The sequence below is a fragment of the Trematomus bernacchii genome, unplaced genomic scaffold, assembly GCF_902827165.1.
Source record: "Trematomus bernacchii unplaced genomic scaffold, fTreBer1.1, whole genome shotgun sequence".
Taxonomy (NCBI): Eukaryota; Metazoa; Chordata; class Actinopteri; order Perciformes; family Nototheniidae; genus Trematomus; species Trematomus bernacchii.
Window position 1 is genome coordinate 16,845,964 of NW_022987739.1, and position 23,066 is coordinate 16,869,029.

The 23,066-nt window shown below is 40.3% G+C and overlaps 1 protein-coding gene across 4 annotated transcripts in view; it reads right to left on the reverse strand.

The window, feature by feature from the left end:
* The window catches only part of LOC117495902 (glypican-5-like), a 65,363-nt gene that overhangs the window by 34,110 nt on the left and 8,187 nt on the right, over positions 1–23,066 (reverse strand). For all 4 annotated transcript variants that reach the window (XM_034147490.1, XM_034147491.1, XM_034147493.1 and 1 more), the window contains 5 exons: positions 21,227–21,774; positions 19,697–19,879; positions 18,037–18,215; positions 17,479–17,538; positions 16,753–16,875 (listed from right to left, as the gene is read on the reverse strand). In XM_034147490.1, coding sequence (XP_034003381.1) covers positions 16,753–16,875; positions 17,479–17,538; positions 18,037–18,215; positions 19,697–19,879; positions 21,227–21,774 — 1,093 coding nt within the window. The remainder of the gene's footprint in view (positions 1–16,752; positions 16,876–17,478; positions 17,539–18,036; positions 18,216–19,696; positions 19,880–21,226; positions 21,775–23,066) is intronic.

A 23,066-nucleotide genomic window follows, 5' to 3' on the forward strand; every position in this document is an offset into this window, starting at 1 on the left:
TAAGCAGAATAATGCAATGTTGATTGGAGCCACAGAGATCAGATATTTGGCCTCTTTCATCAATTTGGTCTAAAAAGAAACTTGAGTAATTTCTTGATCAGAAACCTGTAATTAACATGTAGCAATTGCACAAATCTTTAGAATCATTCAGAAATCCCACCTGGATATTCAAGAAGAGAGAAAGATATCAAAAGCATCTGCACGTTTAAGAATTCTCTCACGTCTAATACCTGCAGTCCTACTGAAAGTATTGGGAGCTGTCAGAGGTGAGAATGAGCTGTTGGGCAGATTACAGACTGTCTGGATGCCCTGTCTGTTTGAGGAGATGATAATGTTACAGAAAGTGTGCTGCAGACGACACACAGAGTGACATTTAATAAGATCTGGAGAACGACACACATAAATCACCAGCAACGTAATGACAAAGCTGCTCTGCTGTTGCCCTCGGTTACAGCAGGGCTGTTAACAGTAACGTTTAAAGCGACTTTGGCATGCACTGAAACACACACACACACACACGTCCCACAGTGAAATGAAATTACCCTGAGATAGTGATCTGATCTGAGCGAGGTGTGTAATTATAAGAGTCACAGCCTCAATTGTACATCTAGATGCATTCCTGTGGAGTCATTTACATACCTCTATCTCACACACACATACACACACACGTACATTACACTGACACCTGAGGCACCTGTACCCCCTGTACAATACATGAAAGTGATACGCTGTGGTTTGTATAGGAAACATTTGCACTTTGTCTCACTTTCTCTATTCTTCGTATTCTTCTTCAGCCCCTCCGGACATTTCTTTCTGTCTTTTATCAGCAGTGTCCTGACTCTGTGGAACATCAATGGCTGATGTGAAACAGATTTTAATGCATAAATCTGTCACGTGAAATTGGTAAAGTACTGGGTGTGGTTTTTCTTCAGAGATGAAAGCAAAGCTAATAACTTGTTACTTAGGATGGTGATAAGATGCTTCCCTCTTCTGGAGATAACTAGCTATTACAGCTCTAACGTATCAATTTAGGAGTACAGTTTAGTCCGTTTAGTTAGCTGGAAACACATATTTAGAACTTTAAACTGTAACTGTTTTAAATATTACAGTACAGTTATGCAATACCATTCACTCCTATACCTCATCATTCTTCATACGCATGTCAATCAAGAGATTCAGAGACATATTAGACACTGCGATGAATATCACACACTCTGGATTTCATTTTTAATCGCCATTTTTTATGGCCACTGTAAATGATCTACAGATGTGGCTGTGACATTAAGAGGAATAAAGGATGAATAGGAAGCTGCTCAGTGCAGCTGTGACTTAAAATGTCCTTGTATTATATACATGTCTTATATATTATGTGGAACAGATGTATTGAGTTTCTAAAAGTTATTTTGAGGGCTTCTAAGTCTATTGTCATGGACAAAATATAGTGAAGATGGCTCTGTGTTAATAATGTGCTTGATGTAGAAGTGTGGTTTGTACTTGTAGTGTTATATTTGGACAAAATGTGAATATATTTGCATCATGTATATAAGTATGTGATTGTTTCTGTATACAAATTAGTTAACACATAATAAACCATATACTTTTATTTAAAAGCTCATAGTGTAATTTTAAGGGTTCTTTTTCAGTTTTACCTGTGCCATGATCTCAGTTTATGTTCGGCGTAGCTTGGTAGACGATATCAGTGTTTACTCGTAGTTCTCTACTTTTTTCAGGTCATTAGGTCAATCACTGGTAGTTGTATTCTGAGATTTTTACATAACATTTCTTAAATGTAAAAGGCATTGTAGTTCTCTCACCTTAAAATGAATTGCGTGTTTGTTTTGGCATTCTGCTGATCCCGTATAAATAACTGTTCCAACTACAGTTTCTATTGTGGTTAGCTTGACTTTGGTACTCTTTAGGAAACGAGACCTACTGCTCTGCTGACCCATCTTCACCATCATGCTAGCTCGTATCAGTATAATCAAGAAAAGCGCTGATAATCTGTTCTCCTCCCCTTTATCATGCACTCTCAGACTTTCTCATCATTCTGTGTGTTTTGCCGCCTATCTCTTTGTTCTCACACACAGGGCCGGCCCGTAGCACTGGCGTTATAGATGTTCGCCTAGGGCGCCAGATCTGGGGAGGCGCTGCGCTGGCAGCTCTGGGAGGGAAAAAAACATTTTTGACCGTTGGTGCTGAACCTAATTTTCGGCCTTGATGTAACAATATTCATAATTAAGTAAATGTAACACCCTTTTCACCCCGGTTACACTTTTCATTTGCCCTGTACGATGTAAGTGATGAAAATGGGGGATGTTGCCTGGCTTATCAGGCGCCCGCAACTCACAGCCAAAGTGCGAGTGAGCGTGGGAGCGAGCGAGGGAGAGAGGGAGAGAGGGAGGGCGCACCGGTACCGGCGCTGTTGTTATTAGAATCTGGTGCTATAGTTGCTCTAACGGATATAAGAAGAAGATGTTTCTACAATAATGTGGAGGGAGAGTCCTCTCCAGTCAGACTGAGAGGCTGATAACTACAGCTCAGTGAGGTAAAGGACTCTCTCAGTGTTTAGATGGTTCACTTTAGTCTAAGTTATCTCAGTGGGTCTCAACTAAAATCTCGCCTAGGGCAGCAAATTGTCTAGAGCCGGCCCTGCTCACACACACTCACACCAACTTAGACATTTGTAAGTGAAGTGGGTCAGAGGGTGGAGGAGATGAATGGAGCTCTGAATAGAAGGAGGGAGAGATGAATGGGTGGCTGAATTAATGAACAGAAAGATGGATGGATAGATGTCAGAGAGAAGAAGATGTAAAGAGGTCAGAGAGGCAAAGACTGGACAAACTCCAACACGACCAAGTGTAACTATCTCTTCCCTTCCAAGAGATTAAACTCTAAAACACATTTCCCAGATAGAGGCGGTCTGAGGATTTCCAAATATTTCACTCTCAGTCTTGTTCAGAACCCTCACCTTACTGACCTGCAGAAAGTTTCAAAGTAAATTGTGGAAAGCTAAGAATCAACTTCATACCACTGTAGCTTCATCTAGCACTCAGACTTCAGGGCCTTTCAGAAACCATGATGATGATAAACTGACTTCTGCCTGATCTGGCACATCAAGCCACTTGTGTAAGCTACAGCATCTCTTTTAATGCCAAAACATCCCTTGTATAATAAATGTTTTCATTTGACAATAAAAGGTAATTCACAATGTACTCCACAATTACACATCCATTCTCGATAATATCGCTTTAAGAACCTGGGCCCTGGCTTCATATGATTCAAAGCTTGTGAATGCTGATTGAATGTCACTTTAACTGGAACACAGCACAACCCTTGATAGTGTTTTTAGAAAGACGTGTGCTTTCCTGCTATGACAAGTCAAAGACATTCTCATAAAAAGGCTGCTGTAAGACTATTAGCTAAACTGCACACTTTTCTATGTGGGTTTATTGTTGTAATCACAATCAGTGATACCTCCCGATGCCAATTGCAACATATTATACTATACTGTTATTTTAGGATGAGCCACACTATCAGATGATACATTACAACATGTATTACCGTAATGAGTTTAGTTTTTTATACACAATGTACAATTTCATCCTTAAATTACGTTTGAATTAGACAATATATCTTAATGGGGTCCTGCTCCATGTCTACGTTACGTGTGGATGAACGTGTGTTTGAGTGCATGCCTGTGAATGTGTGTGTTGGTGTTTGTGTGTGTGTGTGTGTGTTTGTGTGTGTGTGTGTGTGTGTGTGTTGGTGTTTGTGTGTGCATGTGCGTGTGTGTGTGTGTGTGTGTGTGTGTGTGTGTGTGTGTGTGTGTGCATTTATTTGTGCCCATTTGTCTTGTTACCAGTTTAAGCTGCCAATGTAATCACCATGAGAAAGACTCTGGAAACAAACTCTCTAACCTTCACAACCCTGTCACCCCCCACCCCCAGCCTGGCAACTATAAACACGCACAAACACAAACACACACACACACACACACACACACACACACACACACACACACACACACACACACACACACACACACACACACACACACACACACACACACACACACACACACACACTCATATGCCTCACTTTTGTAAAATCTAAAATCATTCAGACTAAAAATTAGGCACGGTCATGGATGACTAGGAAAGTGAATAACTCATTACTGTTGTTCAATACCAGCAAAATGTAGAAAAATCTAATTCCACCAGTGTTACATGAGCTTCTCAAAAGCAATTTGGAGATTTCACTTTGATTTCAGACTTAACATGATTTACACCAGTGGAGCAGTTGAGTAGAAGGTGGCTGTTAAATCTAAGGTGGCTGTTAACATCTGTCTCACAGTCCTGCTGGGTGGTTACACTGAAACTGTGACTATATGCTACAGCACACTGGGACAAATATACCCCCTACTGTACATCCAACCCAGTCTCATGGCATTTCGTGTTATAGTCACAACATTTAATCTATTGATTCGTGTTCACCAACACGATTTTCCCCTTTTTTTTGTGTCACAGAACGATTTTAAAAGCAATGTATTTCTATTGGTAGTGTATTTCGTGCCTGCAACACGTCTTTTTGTCCGGTCGGGACTTGGAAGACCGGAAGCTGTGTGGTTCATAAAAACATGTTCTTACTCAATATCAAGCCACGATTATTGTTTTTAATTTCAAATCGTATAATGTCTGACTTTTTTTGCCGTCCACAAGGAAAATAAATGGGGCTCAGAGCCTCAGAATACTGAAATCTGTATTTTTTAAATCTTTTTTTCCTGCTAATTTGTTATTCTTTTCTAAATAACACACTGTTATTTACTCAACAATAACACACAATTATCCTTGTTTTTATTTATTTGTTTAATTCTATAATCTATGGCTTTTTTGGCGTCCGTCAGGAACTGAATTTCAAAATAAAATAACCGGAAACAGATACACACCCACTGAACTGATTACCCAAGATCCTCAGCTATGGTTTAAGCTCGGTGATTGGATTGTTTAGCCGCAATGCACGTTGGGATATGGTGTTTATGCAATATGAAATCCGAAAAACATTTTAAAAAAAGAAAATAATACTTGAATCCGAGTGTGCTTGCTTTTCTCTTTGGAAGTCATCACATAACGGCATTGTAATACACAGTTCGGCTGCATTAAATATTACACATCTGCCGTAGTTCTTTATTTATAGAGCCGTGATTAGAAGACTTCTAGACAAACTGGAAGAACTGCCACCGAAACTGAATACGTGACGTGGATCATAAATATATCAGCAATTAAACAACATCTTCAATTTCTCTTCACACAATACGTCTCCTTGCAGTATCAACATTAATTCGGCTGACTTTTATATTTGATCCAATTGGTAGATAGGTTATATTTACCCCATAACGGTGCACAGCTGATATAAAAAGACTTGTAGCTTTTAAAGATATTACTGATTTTCTTTGAATATAAGAATGTAAATACTGAGTTGAGAGAATAGTCAGGGGTTTTGGGTGATGGGAGACACATCTATGGATTCAGAATTTCAATAGCTTACCATTAAATGACGGATATACCTTTCTGTCTGTGATGTTTTACAAATCAGATATTAAAGGTAGGGTAGGTAAGTTTGAGAAACCGGCTCGAGATCGCTAGAATTTGAAAATACACAACCGGAGAAAATCTGCCACTTCCTTACAGAGCCCCTCCAACACACACGAACGTGCACATGACCAATGAGGGCACAAGGTAAGTTTGTGCACAGATGGAAGGCTGACAGGCAGGTAAGCCATCCAGTTATTTTAGCCGGGCCGGCTAAAATGATTGGTCGTGCTTTTTACAGTATTACGGCTTCCATAGATGATATTTTTTTATGGATTTTTTGTCAAAGCACTTAAGATATTCATTGCTATCGGGATGTTAAGAGCATTCCATGGAATATAACAAAAAGTGTATCTCGAGCCGGTTTCTCAAACTTACCTACCCTACCTTTAATGTGTAGAAGTAAAACATGTGAAACAATATAGCAATATCCTGTAAAATGATGTGAAAACATGAATAAAACTACACATCTTCAGATGTTATACATACATAAGTGTCCTACACTAATAATACAAAGTTATTATGGTATTGTATGCTGTGTGTACCTTGTGTGCACCGCCTAGTGGTTAAAGCACGTTATTGAATTATTTTTTTAATATGTTATATTTGATGAAAGAAATATTAAGAGTACATACTTTCATAGGGGGAAAGTAGAAGGTCAATGATAGAAATATAGAATAGAAAATATCAAGAAGATACTGTAGTGATCTCTACAATAAAACTGTTTAGTGCTGGATGTACAAAGATATTAATAGGAGGATGTGCAAAACAGACAAACTAATTAACCTTTATTTAAACATTAAAGAATACTTTAGGTTAAGGTCTTCTTTTAAATAAGGAAAAAGCTTTGGGGGTATCTAAAGATAAATATTAAGCCTGACAAAGTACTTAACGTCTAATATATTGCTTTCCTGCAATGTTAACTGTGTTGAAGCACTTATTTTAACTGATATTATACATATAAATTATACGACTTATGTATGTAGATTACATTACATGTTACTTGTTAGACGCTTTTATCCAAAGCGACTTACATACTCGTAGATAGTATAAGAAATATGCAGAATATCACAGTTTAATGGTGGAGGTATACACACATATTGATAGATGTCTTGTAATGCACTGTTGAGGAACCTGTGACCCAAGTTTTTTATCATTGCATAACTGCACTGTGGTTGTGTATATATGTCAATAAACCTTTGAAAATCTTGAAATGGATGTGCAAAATAGCCATTATATACAGTCTTTAATTAACTATTAGTAGAGAATAACGAGTAATGAATATGCTTTATAGCAAGGCCGTATTCATAGAGTCAACATTGGGGGGGACCAAAAATTCAATCAAAATTTGAATACTAATTTCCTGCCATTCTAAAGGAAAATATATAAAAATTCACTAACACATGGGATACTTTAAAACCTGTTAAACCCCATGCCCCTGCCCGTGGGGGCAAAACACAACAATATTCACGAAACTGTGTCTCAGGCATGGGCGTAGGAAGCATCCTCAATGTGGGTGGGACAATTTGACTGGGGGTGCGGGCAGGTGGTGGACCTAACCTCCTCTAGGGCAGGGGTGGGCAATTATTTTTTACAAGGGGCCACTTCAGAAACTCGAGCTGTGTTGGGGGGCCGAATCAAAAATAAGTTGAACTTAATTCTGCTCAATATACCAATACTGAAAAGGTGTTTTACAGTATGTTAAAGATAAGAAATGAATCAGCTTTATACAAAAAGAAATGAGTGTTTTTGATTTTTGTTTTTTAGTTCATTTTACTTGTTCATTGAGAAAAATCCAGTCTGTCTTGGGCTTGAACAAGTGCACGGAAATCTGGTTCAATGTCTGAGGTGGATATGCGAAGGACAGCTGAGAGGTGATCATCAGTGATAGAGGATCTGTATCTGGATTTGTTGAACTTCATCACTGAGAATGTCTGTTCACATATGTAGGTAGATCCAAAGAGGACCATCATCTTCTGAGCACGTCTCCTGATGTGTGGAAAGTTCTCCTCTTTCAGGGAAGCGTAAAACTCAGGCAGTGAGACTGACCTAAAGTGCTCTGACAGAAGTGTGTCAGACTGCAGGTCAATGAGTTCAAGCTGAACATCACTGGGTGCATCATCCACATGGCATGTAAATGGGGAAAAGATCATGTTCATTTTATTCTCAACTGTTTTGAAGTCTTTAAATCGCCTTGAAAACTCACCATGCAGTGCTTCTAACATGGATGAGTACCTCTGGAGGTGATCAGCTGATGGTGTGGCTTCCTTCAGTGTTGGCAAGTGCGTGAGAATGTTGTCCTCCATTTGGCTTGAGAGAAGCTGCAGCTTTCTCATGAAAGCCTTCACTGCACTGTACATGTCATGCACAAAAAGGCCCTTGCCTTGCAGTTTGACATTTAGTTCACTCATTAGTGCAGTCACATCTACAGCAAAACCAAGGTCTGCCATCCAGTCTGCATCTGAAAGCTGTGGGATGTCGTTTCCTTTCTTCACACAGAAGTCTTGAATCTCTTCTCTCAGGTCCCATACTATTTTCAGCACTTTGCCCAGGCTGAGCCACCTGACAGCTGCATGGTAGGGTATGTCACGATGTTCAGTCTCACTTTCCTCCAAAAGTGCAACAAACTGTCTGTGATTCAATGCTCTTGCCCTGATGAAGTTAACTATATTAGTTACAACATCAACAACATGGTTAATTTTTAACACTGACTTACACAACACTTCCTGATGTATAATACAATGCAAAAATACCAATTTCTAATCAGGGTTAATTTCTGTCACTTTATCCTGCATTCTCTTCAATAGTCCAACATTTTTTCCTGTCAGATTTGGACAACCATCCGTTGTCACGCCTGTCAGCTTGTCCCATTTCAGTCCCAACTTTTCCACACATGCATTTACCTCCGTGAACAAATCACTCCCTGTTGTTGTACCTTTCATTGACTGCATGGCTGCCAGCTCCTCCGTGATTTTGAAGTCTGTAGTTATCCCACGTAGGAAGATGAGTAGCTGGGCAGTGTCACGTACATCGCAGCTCTCATCCAAAGCCAAGGAAAAAAAGTCAAAGTTGACCGCTCTGTTCTGCAGCTGAAGCTCCAGATTTCCCGCGATGTCCTCAATTCTCCTCATAACAGTGCGTCGGGAGAGCGGCACTTTCAAACACTCCTTAATGAACTCTCCGTCCGAAAACGGTTTACTTTTAAGACATAACTCGTCTTGACAGCTGCATCTCTGGATGTGGAATGTTTTGTGAAAATGTGTTGTTGGCTTTGCAGCTTAGCTAGCAAAGCATCCGACCCCTTTGCCCGCTCTTCCTCAGACAGGTTCTTGTATTTATCTGCGTGTTTGGTAGCATAGTGGCGACTCAAATTGTACTCCTTGAACACAGCGACCTGCGCACCACAAACTAAACACACAGCTTTACCTTTCACTTCTGTAAATAAATACTTAGCGGTCCATGTCTTGTTGAAAACGCGGCATTCAGTATCGATCTTTCTTTTTTTGCCCTGAGCGGACATTTCGAGGACTAGCCGGCCAGCATCACTCGTAGCTGTTCACGGCATGCGCGTTTACGTAATTAAATTAAAAAAACAGCAGTGCCCTTTTCAAAATAAAAGCAACACAGTTAGAAAAGTATTTACGCTTTTATTTTGAAAAGGTTGCTGTTTTTTTCATTATGTTATAATTTATGATCAACCTCACACGGGCCGGCCAAGGCCGGCCAACGGGCCGGATGTGGCCCGCGGGCCGTAAAATGCCCACCCCTGCTCTAGGGGGTCCGGGGGCACGCTCCCCCAGGAAGATTTTTTTTTAAATGTTGAAGTTAAATGCATCAATCTGGTGCACTTTGAGAGCAACATTAGGGACTAAATCTATGGATACATCTCTCAACAACACCATATGAAACAGAACTGAACAGATTTACTTTTTCTTTATGCATATTTTACAAATCACTCCCCTTTTAAACTGTAGTATGAGTTGGAATTATTTCATACCTGTTATTCTCTTATTTTGTATAACTATAATGATCATATAAAGGTGTGCCTTGGAAATACTTGTTTTGCATCAATCTTGATACAGGGTACTTATTATATGTTATAGTTTGGATTCCTAAAGCTTTTAGTCTACTATCCCATCATTCAAGGGTGGTTTTCACTATAAGTAATGGTTTATTTTTTGGACGGACACTATAATTTACATTTTTTTACTATGTTCAATCTGAATTTACTTTAAAAACATCTCTATTGATTCTGACTTTTTCTACATCCAACTCACAGGTTTATCATTGCTTTGAGAAAAAAGATTATTCATTTACCCCTTTTAGAAGTGAAGTTATAGTCAATTGTTCTGGGAATGTCATTTTCGAGCCTGAGACCAGAAAAACAGGCTTGGGGCTTAACTGGTTAAAATGTTTTACCATAATGTCTAATTGTGCATTGTATTACATCGCCCTATTTTATCTAGTTTAGCTTTTCTTGTTTCGTTGTTTGTAATGGCAGAGATTAGGGATGAATAAAGTACAACTATAACCATAATCATATTAAAGCATTTCAATCCATAGAAAGGTCTGTGCCACGCAATTTCAGTAGAAACAGGAACACTTTATTGCCCTTTTGTTTTACAGTCACGACTCGCACTAGCTGCTTGCCGCTCAATGAAAATCAAAAGACCCCCAAACATGGCCAGCTGCACCTGCAGTAGTCTTGAATTCAATTCAAGATACTCTTCTACCACCTTGTCCATGTCTCCGTGTAGCAGCACATTTTCAAGCTGCTGCAGTTTGTGTAATCCAGCTTGTTCAAACCTCTCTATGAATTGAGTATTCACTGTGTCCAAGGCATTGTAGAATTGGACTCTGTACAAGGACTGGGCATCGGGATGGATATGGGCTGCAGCCTGACCGGTGTAACGCTTTGTAGGTGTGCGGACATGAGGCATCTGAATTGGTTGTAGGTCCAACTTTGTTGCCACAGCAGTTGCTTTTGAGAACAATACATCAAAATGCTCCTCCGTTCGCTTGTCCTGAATGCTTGTTTTGACATGGTCTACAGCCTCCAACATGCCTGAAACGGTCTGTTTCCTAAGCTGCAGGGAGGTGTTCAGGCACTCCAAATCCCCCATCAGGTCTTCAGCCATTAAAAGGCCGAGCACAGTGTTCCCTTTAAGAAATGTTCCATGAAGACCATTGGCCTTGGCTGAAGTTTCAGGTGAGCTGCATGATGCCATTTCTTCAAGGGCCATCAGCACTGACTCATACTCCTTGAGAACTGAGCGGATGGCAGGGGTACGTACAGTCCACCTGGTGGGACAGAGAGGCTTCAATGAGGTGAAAGTTGAACCATGCTCTGATTTTGCGATATTCTGGAAAATCAACTTGAACTTGCCAGATTGATTAAAGAAGCCCCCCAATTCATGGACCAGACCCATTGAATCTCTTACTAGTGGAGAGGCTCCACAGGCAGCCTGCATAATTAAGTTCACGCAGTGGACCACAGTGACAATACACAGCCAGCGGTTGTTCTTTCCTTAAAATGGCTTGTACTCCCTGCAATCGTCCAGCCATGTCTGCGGCACCATCATAAGTTTGTCCTCGGAGTTGAGACAGAGGAAGCTGTAGGCGCGTCATCACATCACATGCCACCTTGGTTATATTTTGCCCTGTTGTTGATGACACTTGGTAGATTCCCAGTAATTCTTCCTTTGGTTGTAGATCTGCATCTACAGAGCGCACACATATTGACTCCTGCTCAACTCCTGATATATCCTGGGTGCCATCAATGATAATTGCGAACTGGACCACTGGCATTGATGTTATTTCCGACACAATTTCTTTGATGATTGTATTGGCCATCAGCTTCAACAGTTCCTTCTGCAATTCCGGACTGGTGAAATCGAGGGGACCTTTTAGCCAGGAGGTCAGCTCTGCATCGCCCGTTGCCTTGTACTTTAGAAGCTGGCTTAAATTCCCACTCTCCTTCTGATCGCATCGAAAAGCCAGACCTTGCCGCGCCAAGTACCTCACACCCCCAGCAATCTTCATCAGATTTCTTCTCGCTTGTTGCTGCCGTCTTTCAAGCTCACGTGAAAGTTGCACATTAACAGGCTCTGGCTCCTGAATCCTAGTCATCATAGCTAATTTGTGACACTGGCTGTCTTTATGCACACTAAATTTCTCCAGTGCCTTCTTCCAATTGTTAAAACCAGTCTTGACAAACGCTGAATCTGCTTTTGACGCAAGCTTAGACTTTTGTGCTGCAAAGTATTTAGCACAATAGAAACAGAGGACCCCTTTTACAGAGGCGCTGTAATGGAGCCATGTATGATCTTTAAACCACTTCTCCTGAAAGTAGAGTATTCTATTTGATAGGGTTTGACTGGGTTTGACTTTCACATTTGGATGATTTGGGCAAAGTCCAAGCTCCTCCCCTTCCTTTCCTGTACCTTCATTTGCGCCTGCCTGGCTGCTCTCTCTCTCATTGTAAAACTCACTCTCCCTGCTTGATGGTATTATCTGAAATACACATGAGGATGATCTCATCTTAAATTATCATTAAGATTAGACTGCTATGTTGTCATTATTCGGTCTTAACCATCAATATTAGCTCCTTTCTCACTCACCTCCATGTCACCAGCGCACACTCTCCCTGTCCGGTCGCCATGCTCACATTCTCTCTCTCCCTCTCTCTCTTTACTCTGAACACACCAGAGTGAACATGGAAGAAATATTATCAGTAAACAAGCTATCTGACTGGTAACAATACTAATTTTCTCACTGCTCTTAACTTACTTTTTTTCTTTTCTGAGGCTGCCCAAAAAACTGTCTAATGTCACTGCCACCCTTCCTCTTGCTCATGCTTACAGCTTGACCTTGGCGATCTGCAGTTGCTGATGTGATGAATCCAGGTCAGCAGCGCTGGATATAAGATAATTAAACATGTTTATTAGCAATTCCGAGCGTTCTAAACCCAGCGCGAGCTATGGTGCACACTGCAACCCTCCTGCGTGTGAGTATCTTTGAAATGCTTCTGACGATTATGAAATACTATTTCATAATAATTGTAGAGTATTTATTTAATTAATTCTGGCACCTTTGGTATTCCATAGATGTCACACATCACAGTTTTAAATCTTTCCACACTCTACAAATGACAAAATAAAATAGAAATAATCCACATGAATAAATATGTATTGGATCCAAAACGACACCGTCATTTTCCACATAACTGACACTAGCCCGCCAAACCCTGGCTAGCAACTGAAACAAGCTAGCCCACAGCTAGTTAGCTACTATTCCTGAAAAGTTCGGTTTTAACATCAGAACTACAAGTTACTTCCACAAAGAAGCTAAACCGGAGGGTTCATTAACATTACCATTACGAAATAAAATAATATAGATTACTTTAGGGCTAACTAGAAAAGATACCAGACCTGATGGAGGGCAAATTAAAACATGACTGACCTGCTTGGAGCATCAAGCTAACTGAAGCTGGACTCAGACGTGCAAAAGCGAAATACACCCCCGGGTACAAAATAAAGGTATGCATAAACAAACAAGGCGGAACCAATTTACATATGAAAAGAATATATCATTTTGGTGAAGTTCACAATAACAGAAAATAAAGATTTTCAAGTATACAAATAGCCAAAATAAAAAAGTCATAGAATAGCAATTTTATTTTAATAAAAAAAAATATATATATTTTTGTTATTTTTGCTATTTATTGGGGGGGACATTTTGAGTGTATCTGAATATTGGGGGGGATGTGTTCCCCCCAATGTATATGGTGAATTCGGCCCTGCTTTATAGGGATCTGCAGATAAAGGGGGGGGGGGTTACCTTGGTTGGTTATTGGCTAATGCAGCGGTTCCCAACCTTTTTCAACTCAGGGCCCACTTAAGAATAAAAACAATTTTCGCAGCCCACATTCAACCATAAACAATACGGAGGCTAAATAAAGTTTGGATTGGTCAATTCAGAACATGTGACACGTTGTAAATCTAGTAGAACAGACCGCTGTCAAGGACTGTAATCGGGTTAAATTGGGCCGGGGCTGTCCGGGGCTAAGCCCCGGCACATACTGTAGGACGATGCTCTGACGTCATCACCCTCGCACATTTGTATTAAAAAAATATATGTTAAAACTTTACTTGTTCTTAATATAGACTACATTTAGGGTCGATATGTGTTGACTTTACTTTAAAATAGCAGATCTCTGTGACTTGATATCGTTTTTCGGCTTAGTGAACGTGTCTCTGCTCCGATACAGATAATGGAGCAGTTCCTTTAGGGCCTCATATACAGTATAGCCCTCAAGGTCTAATAATGAGATCCTCGACCCCCCGCCCCCCCCCTCCCCCTCCACACAGAGCCCCCCCCCACATATCAAATCCCAATTTAACCCCTGACTGTAATGACCGTTGCTAAGGAGGATCAAGAAAGAGAAAGGAAGAGAGGTTAAAATAAAAATCAATCGTAATAATGAAAATGTTTCCACACAAATCATAATGTTTTGCAAATTATTTGGCGGCAAATATTGAATTTACATTTACACCCTTTAATATTTTATTTGGTCTTTTAGATGAAGACTGCACACAGTTAATAAATACAACTATTCTTCTGGCTAAAATACATATTTTTAAATGTCAATCAAGGAGTAATCTTAATGTAAGGTGTTTGAAGAGTAGATTAAAAATACAATTTATTTTGGAAAATCAAGGGGTGGCTCAACACGCCATGAAATGGGAAAGAATTAGCTCTTACGAAGAGTGGGATTAAAGGAACAATAAATATGCTTGCCATGTTGTGTTTTTAGTGGTATTTTATGGGCTCAGAACAGTCTCATAATACAAACATGCACACAGAAGGATTCACACTTGTATTTCATGATCCGCAAAAGGATTCACACTTGTATTTCCGGATCCACACTTGTGTTTGTCAATGCACACACAAATGTGTTCCGTTTCATATACATGTAAATAAAATCCAAATACAGAAAAAAGTTTTACATTATGTATCTTTGATCCTCACATATTTGTTTTCCGTTTAAAACCGCTGCACCTGCAAACACAACCCGCTTTCTGTGCATGGATCGCTGTGCATTCGTGTGTGGGTTTTTTGAGACTCCCCTGACGGTCACCCGATTCGTACTTGTAATTTTTTCTATCTATAGCCAATCAGATGTCTCCTCAATTCTAAGCCAATCACATGAGCGCGCCCCCACGAGGGTAGATTTCTTGCGTTCATGACGTAGCGCTTCATGTACGCATTTTGCGCTGTCCGGAGCTGACAGGTCCATGGAGCCTGCCTGCAGGCGCTAATCTCAGGACACCTCCACTCTCAGTACATTGCCACTTTCCGAACAGGAAATGCACGCAAATACAAGTCTTTATATTATTAAGGTACAGTGCCACTTTCCGAACCATTAATGAATGCTTGTGTACACAAAAACGGCAGGCAAAACCGTTTTAAATGTGTGTTTGCTGTATGGCGAATACAGCTGCTTTATTTATGTCTGTATGAAGTTGTTGTGAGTGTGGAGGGAGCAGCTACAGGTTAGCTTAGCCTAATCGATCAGTGCACTACGAAGCCAGTGCTAGACAGTGAACTGTCAACGGGGGGAGCCCCGCCGGTCATTATCGGCCGATATTCACTCTTAATAGTTTGATCGGTGCTCTCTATAAAGGCCGATCAGGAGAGCTGGATCTGATTGATATGGACATAAACGCGAGTGAAGTTTTAGCGAGCTGCATGAGAAACTGACGGGCTGTCAGGAGAGAGGGAGGGAGAGAGGAAAAGAGGATCCGTTACTCCCGTGTTATTAGCCATATTCGGTCATAGTCCGGTAATTACCTGCTAACGGAAACTCTGCTACACAATTCTTCTTCTTCTTATTATTATTATTATTGAAACATGACCGGTAAGTTTCAAATTTGTCCGGTAAAATAAATTCTGTCCGCGGAAACCCTGCTCCGGACAGCGCAAAATGCGTATATGAAGTGTCATGAACGCAATAAATCATACCCTCGTGGGGACGCGCTCATGTGATTGGCTTAGAATGAAGGAGACATCTGATTGGCTATAGATAGAAAAAATTACAAGTACGAATCGGGTGACCGTCAGGGGAGTCTCAAAAAACCCACACACGAATGCACAGCGATCCATGCCCAGAAAGCGGTTTGTGTTTGCAGGTTCAGGGGATTTAAACGGAAAACAAATATGTGAGGATCAAAAATACATATGTAAAACTTTTTTCTGTATTTGGATTTTATTTACATGTATATGAAACGGAACACATTTGTGTGTGCATTGAAGTGTGGATCCGGAAATACAAGTGTGAATCCTTTTGCGGATCATGAAATTCAAGTGTGAATCCTTCTGTGTGCATGTGTGTATTATGAGACTGTTCTGAGCCCATAGTATTTGGTTGTCAACCTATTTTTGTTTGTGAAATGTTGAAGTGATCCTACTGACTGTATCTTTATTTCTTCTGTTTTTGTTTTGTTGTTGTCTGAGATGGGAATGTCATCTCCTATTATGTTATTGTTATGTCCATGTTTGTGTCTTTTAAAAAAAAAAAGAAGAAATTATTTGGCGGCCCACTTGCAATGCTTTCGCGGACCACTAGGGGGCCGCGGCCCACAGGTTGGGAACCGCTGGGCTCATGGTTACACAAGCCAAAAAAATCGTTATGACATCACAAAATCTGATCAGCTCATTTTCAGATTTTATAAAGATGGATCAGGACAAAAAGTGAGCTAATCTTTTTTCCTGAAACTTTCAGAATCTCTTTACACGGAGGGGAAACATGTTTATGTATAAAAGACATGAACTAGTGGATTTTGCATAATAGGTGACCTTTAAGTCAATATCCATTTTCTTTTACATCAAAAACCATCAAAACCTTTCTGCACATATTTATTTTGTTTTCCCTGTTCTGCTTGAGCTTTTTTACTCCAGCATATTTTATCTAAAATGAAATGGAATTCTCTCAAATACGGAGCTATATGAAGATTAAATGCAATATATGGGGCTTTCTCGAGTAGTCATAAAGGATAACATGTGATGTTGGAACAACTACTTTACATGCCTGGTGTTTGGTACGTTCTTACTGGCAATTTTCAAAAATTATTTATTTTTAATAAAGGAATGTAATGCAACACACCTTTCTACGACGTCTTGGCCACTCCAGCATGTGTGCTGCTCAACCTCCATCTCACTTTCACAAAGCATCTCTGGCAGCTCGGAGAAAAACCACTGGTACCGCTGGATGGAACCCTCAAACTCCCTTAAAGAGAGACATAGACAGTAAAGCACAGTTGATTGCATGGTTTGTTGGTGGTTAGTGATTCCAATGTACCATTTGCCATGATTTGTTTAAATTCAGACTTGTCATGTCCAGTACCCTCTGAAATCCCTCCTGAAAGATTAGTTACCAAGTTACTGAGAGCAACAAGGGGAAGGAAAACATGCTCACAGCACTTTTGATAAAGACTGTATAATGAAGATCTGATATGAAGGTTTTCATTTAATGGGTTTTCTGATCCCAGGTTTTATTTTGTTAAAGTCCTACCTCTAGGATATGGATCTATCCTTTAGGAGAAACAAAATGATTAAGATATTGTATAATTCAAATTCCACTAAAGATAGAGATAATTAAAAGTTTAGTCATAATAGCCTCTTTGCACTTTATTTGCACTAAATCATTCTAACAACGCTGTGAATAATTGTTAATTTCATATCTTAATTCTAGAGGGTAATTTTAACATAATAAGTCATATGAATAGACAGAATGGAGATAATGACTATTGCAAAAAACATACCCAAGTTAAGAAAAAGAGTCTTTTGATAATAATTCAAATGTAATTGCAGCTAATGTGGATGTATTTACCTAGACAGTTTTTTCAGGCTGCGACTCTTGTCTCCTCTGGAGCCTTTAAGAGGAAATGGCCTGTTGGAATACACAAACACAAACAAGAACACAACAATGTTGATTTTCTTCTGCTACGATTGAAGGTCATATGAAAAGAAAAAAATTGCAGGCACTTTTTCCTCTTCCAAAGTTGAATTCACCTTCTGGAGATTAATTCTAACTTGCTCCAGATATTCTTACGCAGCGTCCACACGGCGGCGTGCGTTGAAGCTTGCCGGCGGGCGTGTCTGAAACTCGACCAACAACCAATCAAATGAATCTACCGCCCCGGACACACAAGCACGCGGTTTGATTGGCTAGAGCTTGTACTGGCATATGATTTGATTGGCTGAGGCTTCATTGAACATTGCTCAACTTTTGAAGCGAGTAAAGCGAAGCGACGGAACCACAATGCAGTTCGGCAAAGCGTGACGTCACCCCATTCAAAGTGAATGGGCAGAAGCGTTGAAGCTTCAACGCACGCCGCCGTGTGGACGGGCCGTTACTCTGACATTTCATCAGATGTACGTGACTCACCTCCTGGATTGTGGTGGCAGACGATGAGAAGCAGGACCTGCTAAGGGTGGTGATGTGAACTCTGACCTCTCTGACGTCACTGATGTAGCAGGGCTCACAGAGGTTGTGTGCTGCCAGTTGGTGGGATTTGCCTTTGGCATTATGGGACCAGCTGCCTGGGGTCCACATACCTTCTCTACCTGAAGAAGAGATTGTGTTTTAGCTGCTTTTCAGAAGAATTCAAAATGATGTGCACAGCATCATATAAAATAAGTGTTGTTTAGTTTTCACATTATTAATCCAAATCTGTAAAGTAACTAAAGGTATTTCATAAATGTAGTGGAGTAAAAGTACACAATTTACCTCTGAATTGTAGTGGAGTAGAAGTACAAAGTAGCAAAAAATGGAAATACTCAAGTAAAGTAGGCTACCTCAAAATTCTACTTAAGTACAGTACTTGAGTTAATGTACTTAGTTACTTAACACCACTGAATAAAATACATTTTGATTGCTGCATAGATTTCTTTCAGTAGGTTTAATAAAGTTAGAGTTTTCCCTAACTATCAAATGCAGAATAAAGTGTTAGGGTGTACAACTGGCTCTGGTAATAGTTTTGTAGTTTAGTCATTGTGACGAAAAATCATAATTATTTTATATATATTTGACTAATTCATACATTTTATTTCACAGTAGCGGCACCCCACAATCTTCCCATCTAATCCTCCGGATATTGTTAAAGTAACCCTTGTTGGTAATGCCTAATCCAGTAGCATATAATTGACCAATGTACCTTAAAATCCAACAAAGTAGAGCACAACACATAATGTATTACAGAGGCCGATAAAATGCAATGTTATCAACGGTGTTTTTACTTCTTTACAGAAATGACTGCTGTCTAGGAATTCCTCTCTCAACTTTAGATGCTGCACAAACATCGTTAAAGGTTTAGGGGTTTCCCTTTAATGAAGTGTCTAATGAATAAGAAGCTTGATCAAATATTCAATTAAGTGGTATTTTCGTATTAGCCACAATTAGCAGTGTGATTATGCCTGTGTATGTTTGTTTACCTCTCAGGAATCTACTCTACTAAGTCCACAATGTTCTCTCAAAGTTGGATGGCTACTCTATTTCCACCTCCAACAGAGTGTGCATACATGCATGTGTTTGTGTGTCGTCTGTTTGTCCAGAGATTAGCCACAGAAACTTTCTCATCACTCAGAACCAAGCTGCATTCTGGGTATTGGTTGTCCCGCCAACCAGAGCCTTTGTCTGGCACTGGATCTGTATTCACACTCACATACACAAACGCACACACACAGACTGAGGGGAACCCCAGATTCTCTGAAGAATTAGGCTGTTTTTAGCCCATCGAGGTATAAGGCTTTTGTAAAGAGACCCAACTGCCGGGCTGAAAGAAAAACCTTCCTCCCTCTCTGTCCAAAATTCAAATGACTATATTATTGGGATATATGAGTAAAGATGGTTTAGCAATCTGTTTCTCATTATTTTAATTGTAATTTACAGGGGCATTTTTTGGGGCACAATTTCTTTAGCATTCAAACCTTTTTCAATGGACTTCCATCAATATCCAGAATTCAAAAGGTGTTTATGTAACAATTACAAGTGTAAGTTAACCACAGTTGGATATATTACCCCCCCATCCCACCCTCCCCTTGCTTACTGTGGCTGTGACGCGCGGCCCGTGCAGCTGAGCGTGCAGTATAGCATCGTTCACATGATTTCGGACTGCTAACAGCGCTAACTCCATGCTGTTGTGGTTGCTGCTTGTTGCTAACATGGCAGCTAACCGTTGGAGCAACACCACCAAACTCCCCCAGGGGGCGCCAAGCTCTGATACCCCCACCTAGAATAGAAAAGAAAGGACAAGGAAAGAGGAGATATGATAATAGTGAAGGATAAAGGGAAAATAGAGGTGGCAAATGTGGAAAGAGACAAGGAGTTAGAGAACAAGTTTAGTTTGGTAAATTGGCTTAAGAGTTCTGTATATGATGCTCAGAAATCAATATACAAGTCACAGATTGTGACACTTTGCTATAATAAGAAAAACAATTAGATCGAAGGAAATAGGCCAATGATCAAGATGACATGCAGTCATAAGCCGAGATGCCTTCTGTCACGGCGAGGCTGTTCCTACTTCTCCGTCTGCCTTTCCCTGACTTCACTGAAGAGGATAAACATGATGGGAAGTTGTTTTAACACCACGCTTTCTTTGCTTCCAAGACAACTCTCATGCGGGATGTACAGCGCCATCTTCCAAGTCTGTCTATTGTGGGCGCTGTTAAAGCTGTCCAGCAAAACTCAAAGCAGCCAAGTAAGATAAACAGAAGACACTGCCAGTTCTCTTGGCAATGCTCTTGGTATTTGTCTAAAACTTAATGAGGAAATGATTTATTGATTTATAAAATGCTGTGAATGAGTGATTCAGAAATGTGAGACATGGGAGCATTACTAAGAAAGGTTTTGTTTTACTATCCAGAGGCTGCTACATTATGCACACTAATTATCTAGAATAATAACTTCAGATGAGCATTTACATTTAAATTATCTTAATTGTTACTAAACATTTTTTCTTTGGATTTGCCTATATGGGCATGTGCGGGTAGAGGAGGGAGGGAGTGGGGAATATAGAGAGTGTACTGTGACACTAAAATATACAACAAATTGTGCCTGTTATTGTACAATACTATGAAATAAAAAGACTTGGGTGATGATAGATGATGAGCATTTACTAACCACTGAATCTGGAATTGCATTACAATTAATTTAAAGAAGCAAACATATATCTAAAATATGTTGTACTTTGGAAGGTGCAGGAGGTTTAAGAGCAAGTTAAAAGCAAGGAAAAGTTCCACAGTTTAGGAAATAGGCTTAATTGCATATAACTTCCAGTAAAACCATTGATAGATGTTGGTATAGGTGTATTTGTTTTACCTTGGACAGCACCAGTGTTACTGTCTGTTTGTAAGCTAATTTCCTTTCTTCCTCTAGCTCCATATTATCGCATTTTATATTCAACTGTCCTCCAGCATACACACACACACACACACACACACACACACACACACACACACACACACACACACACACACACACACACACACACACACACACACACACACACACACACACACACACACACACACACACACACACACACACACACACACACACACCACATTCAAACACCTACCAGACATCCTCTCATGATGTTGACACACAGTCCGGTACAGGGCCGTATCAGAGTCATCCCTCTGCAGTGGGAGCAGTAGTGCATCCTCACTAAGCCCCGCCCACATTCTCTGGATAAAGTCAACTTCTCGGTTGCGTTGACAACCTCTCCGGCCAGTCTCAGCAGTCGGCTCAGTGCCCGGCCCGCCCCCAGCGCACGGGACAGGCCGCTGACCAGGAGGCGAGGGTGGGTCCCGAACGGGCTGACATCCTGCCGCGTCATCCGCAGACAGTCATCCTGATTGGTGGAGGGGGTGGAATGGGACTTGGGTGACATGTGGCCGATCCCAGGGTTCAGCAGGCGACGGTAGACCAATGGGAAAAGATCATTGTAGAACTGACGCACAGCGGTGTCCAATGAGGATTTAGAGTCCCCAGAAAGGTGTCGGTTGATGTCGCTGAACAGCTGAAACACAATGGGGCGACAGTCGGACGCCAGAGCAGAGTAAGCGCTGTCGAACAGAGTGCTGGTCAGGTTGGATGTGAAGGACACGAGGGACTCAAAGGTCTCTGGAAAAAGATAAAATACATAGAGAGAAAGGGAGTGAAACAAATATACATTTTATTTTACCATGCACACTAGTGAAAAACCTGGATGATGAAGTTATGAATATACAATAACTGAAAGAAAAGTTAGAAAAGTTTGCACCTTTCTTGTCAGTTTAATGATTAACCTTTTTTTTGGGTGATGTTAAATTTAAATCAACTGGAGTTAAGGATGAACCTAACGAGGATCTTAGATTAAAAGTCCTAGATTACATTTGGATTGTACGTTTTCAGTCGGGACAAAAGTGGTTGCTGACCAAAATTGCCTTCCTGACAAACAAGCCACATTTGTGGCTAAAGAAAAATGTATGATCAACAACCGTCTCCATTTAATTGCTACTGTTCACATTCACTTGGTTAGAAATAAATACGGTAGAACTAAAACCTTAAATAATGAGAAACTATAACCTTCAACCCCTTCCAATAACAAAGGTTATTTGATGCAGTTATGGGTACACCAGAAATACTTTATGCATTGTAATTAATAAACACACAAAATAAAAATGTGAAGTGCCATAAGTGCATTTTACAAAACTGGAAATCAAATGGAGCAACCCACAAGAATGAAAAGCTATTATCTTTAAGAAACCCTTTTTTCGGTAATATGTAATGTAAGAAACAACAACAAATGCTGCTATTCCCGATAGAGGTTGTTATATACTGTATTACATATGGTCGTTTATCAAATGGGGGCCTAATATAAGTGACATTATACACATGTCATTTTTAACCTGTAAAACGGGGCCTTTCCATATATGTCTATATATAATTTTTCATTGTTACAGAGTGTCTATTCCACTAACCTTGGTCTGACATTATCCTGCTTCATGGGAGCCAAAATAGCCCTCAACCTAATTCATCCCTGAGCTCCTTTTCACTTCCCTGTTATCTATAGACAGGTGATAATGAGGGGCCCCAATCTCAGGATCCACTGTATTTCCTCTGTACGATGGCTAATAAAGTGGAGAGCATGTGTGTGTGTGTGTGTGTGTGTGTGTGTGTGTGTGTGTGTGTGTGTGTGTGTGTGTGTGTGTGTGTGTGTGTGTGTGTGTGTCAGGATGCCATCATATTGACATCAGCCTTTTCACTTGGGAAGTTTTAAACATAGACACACACACACACACACACACACACACACACACACACACACACACACACACACACACACACACACACACACACACACACACACACACACACACACACACACACACACACACACACATAAACACACAAACTGGGAGTAACATTAAGAG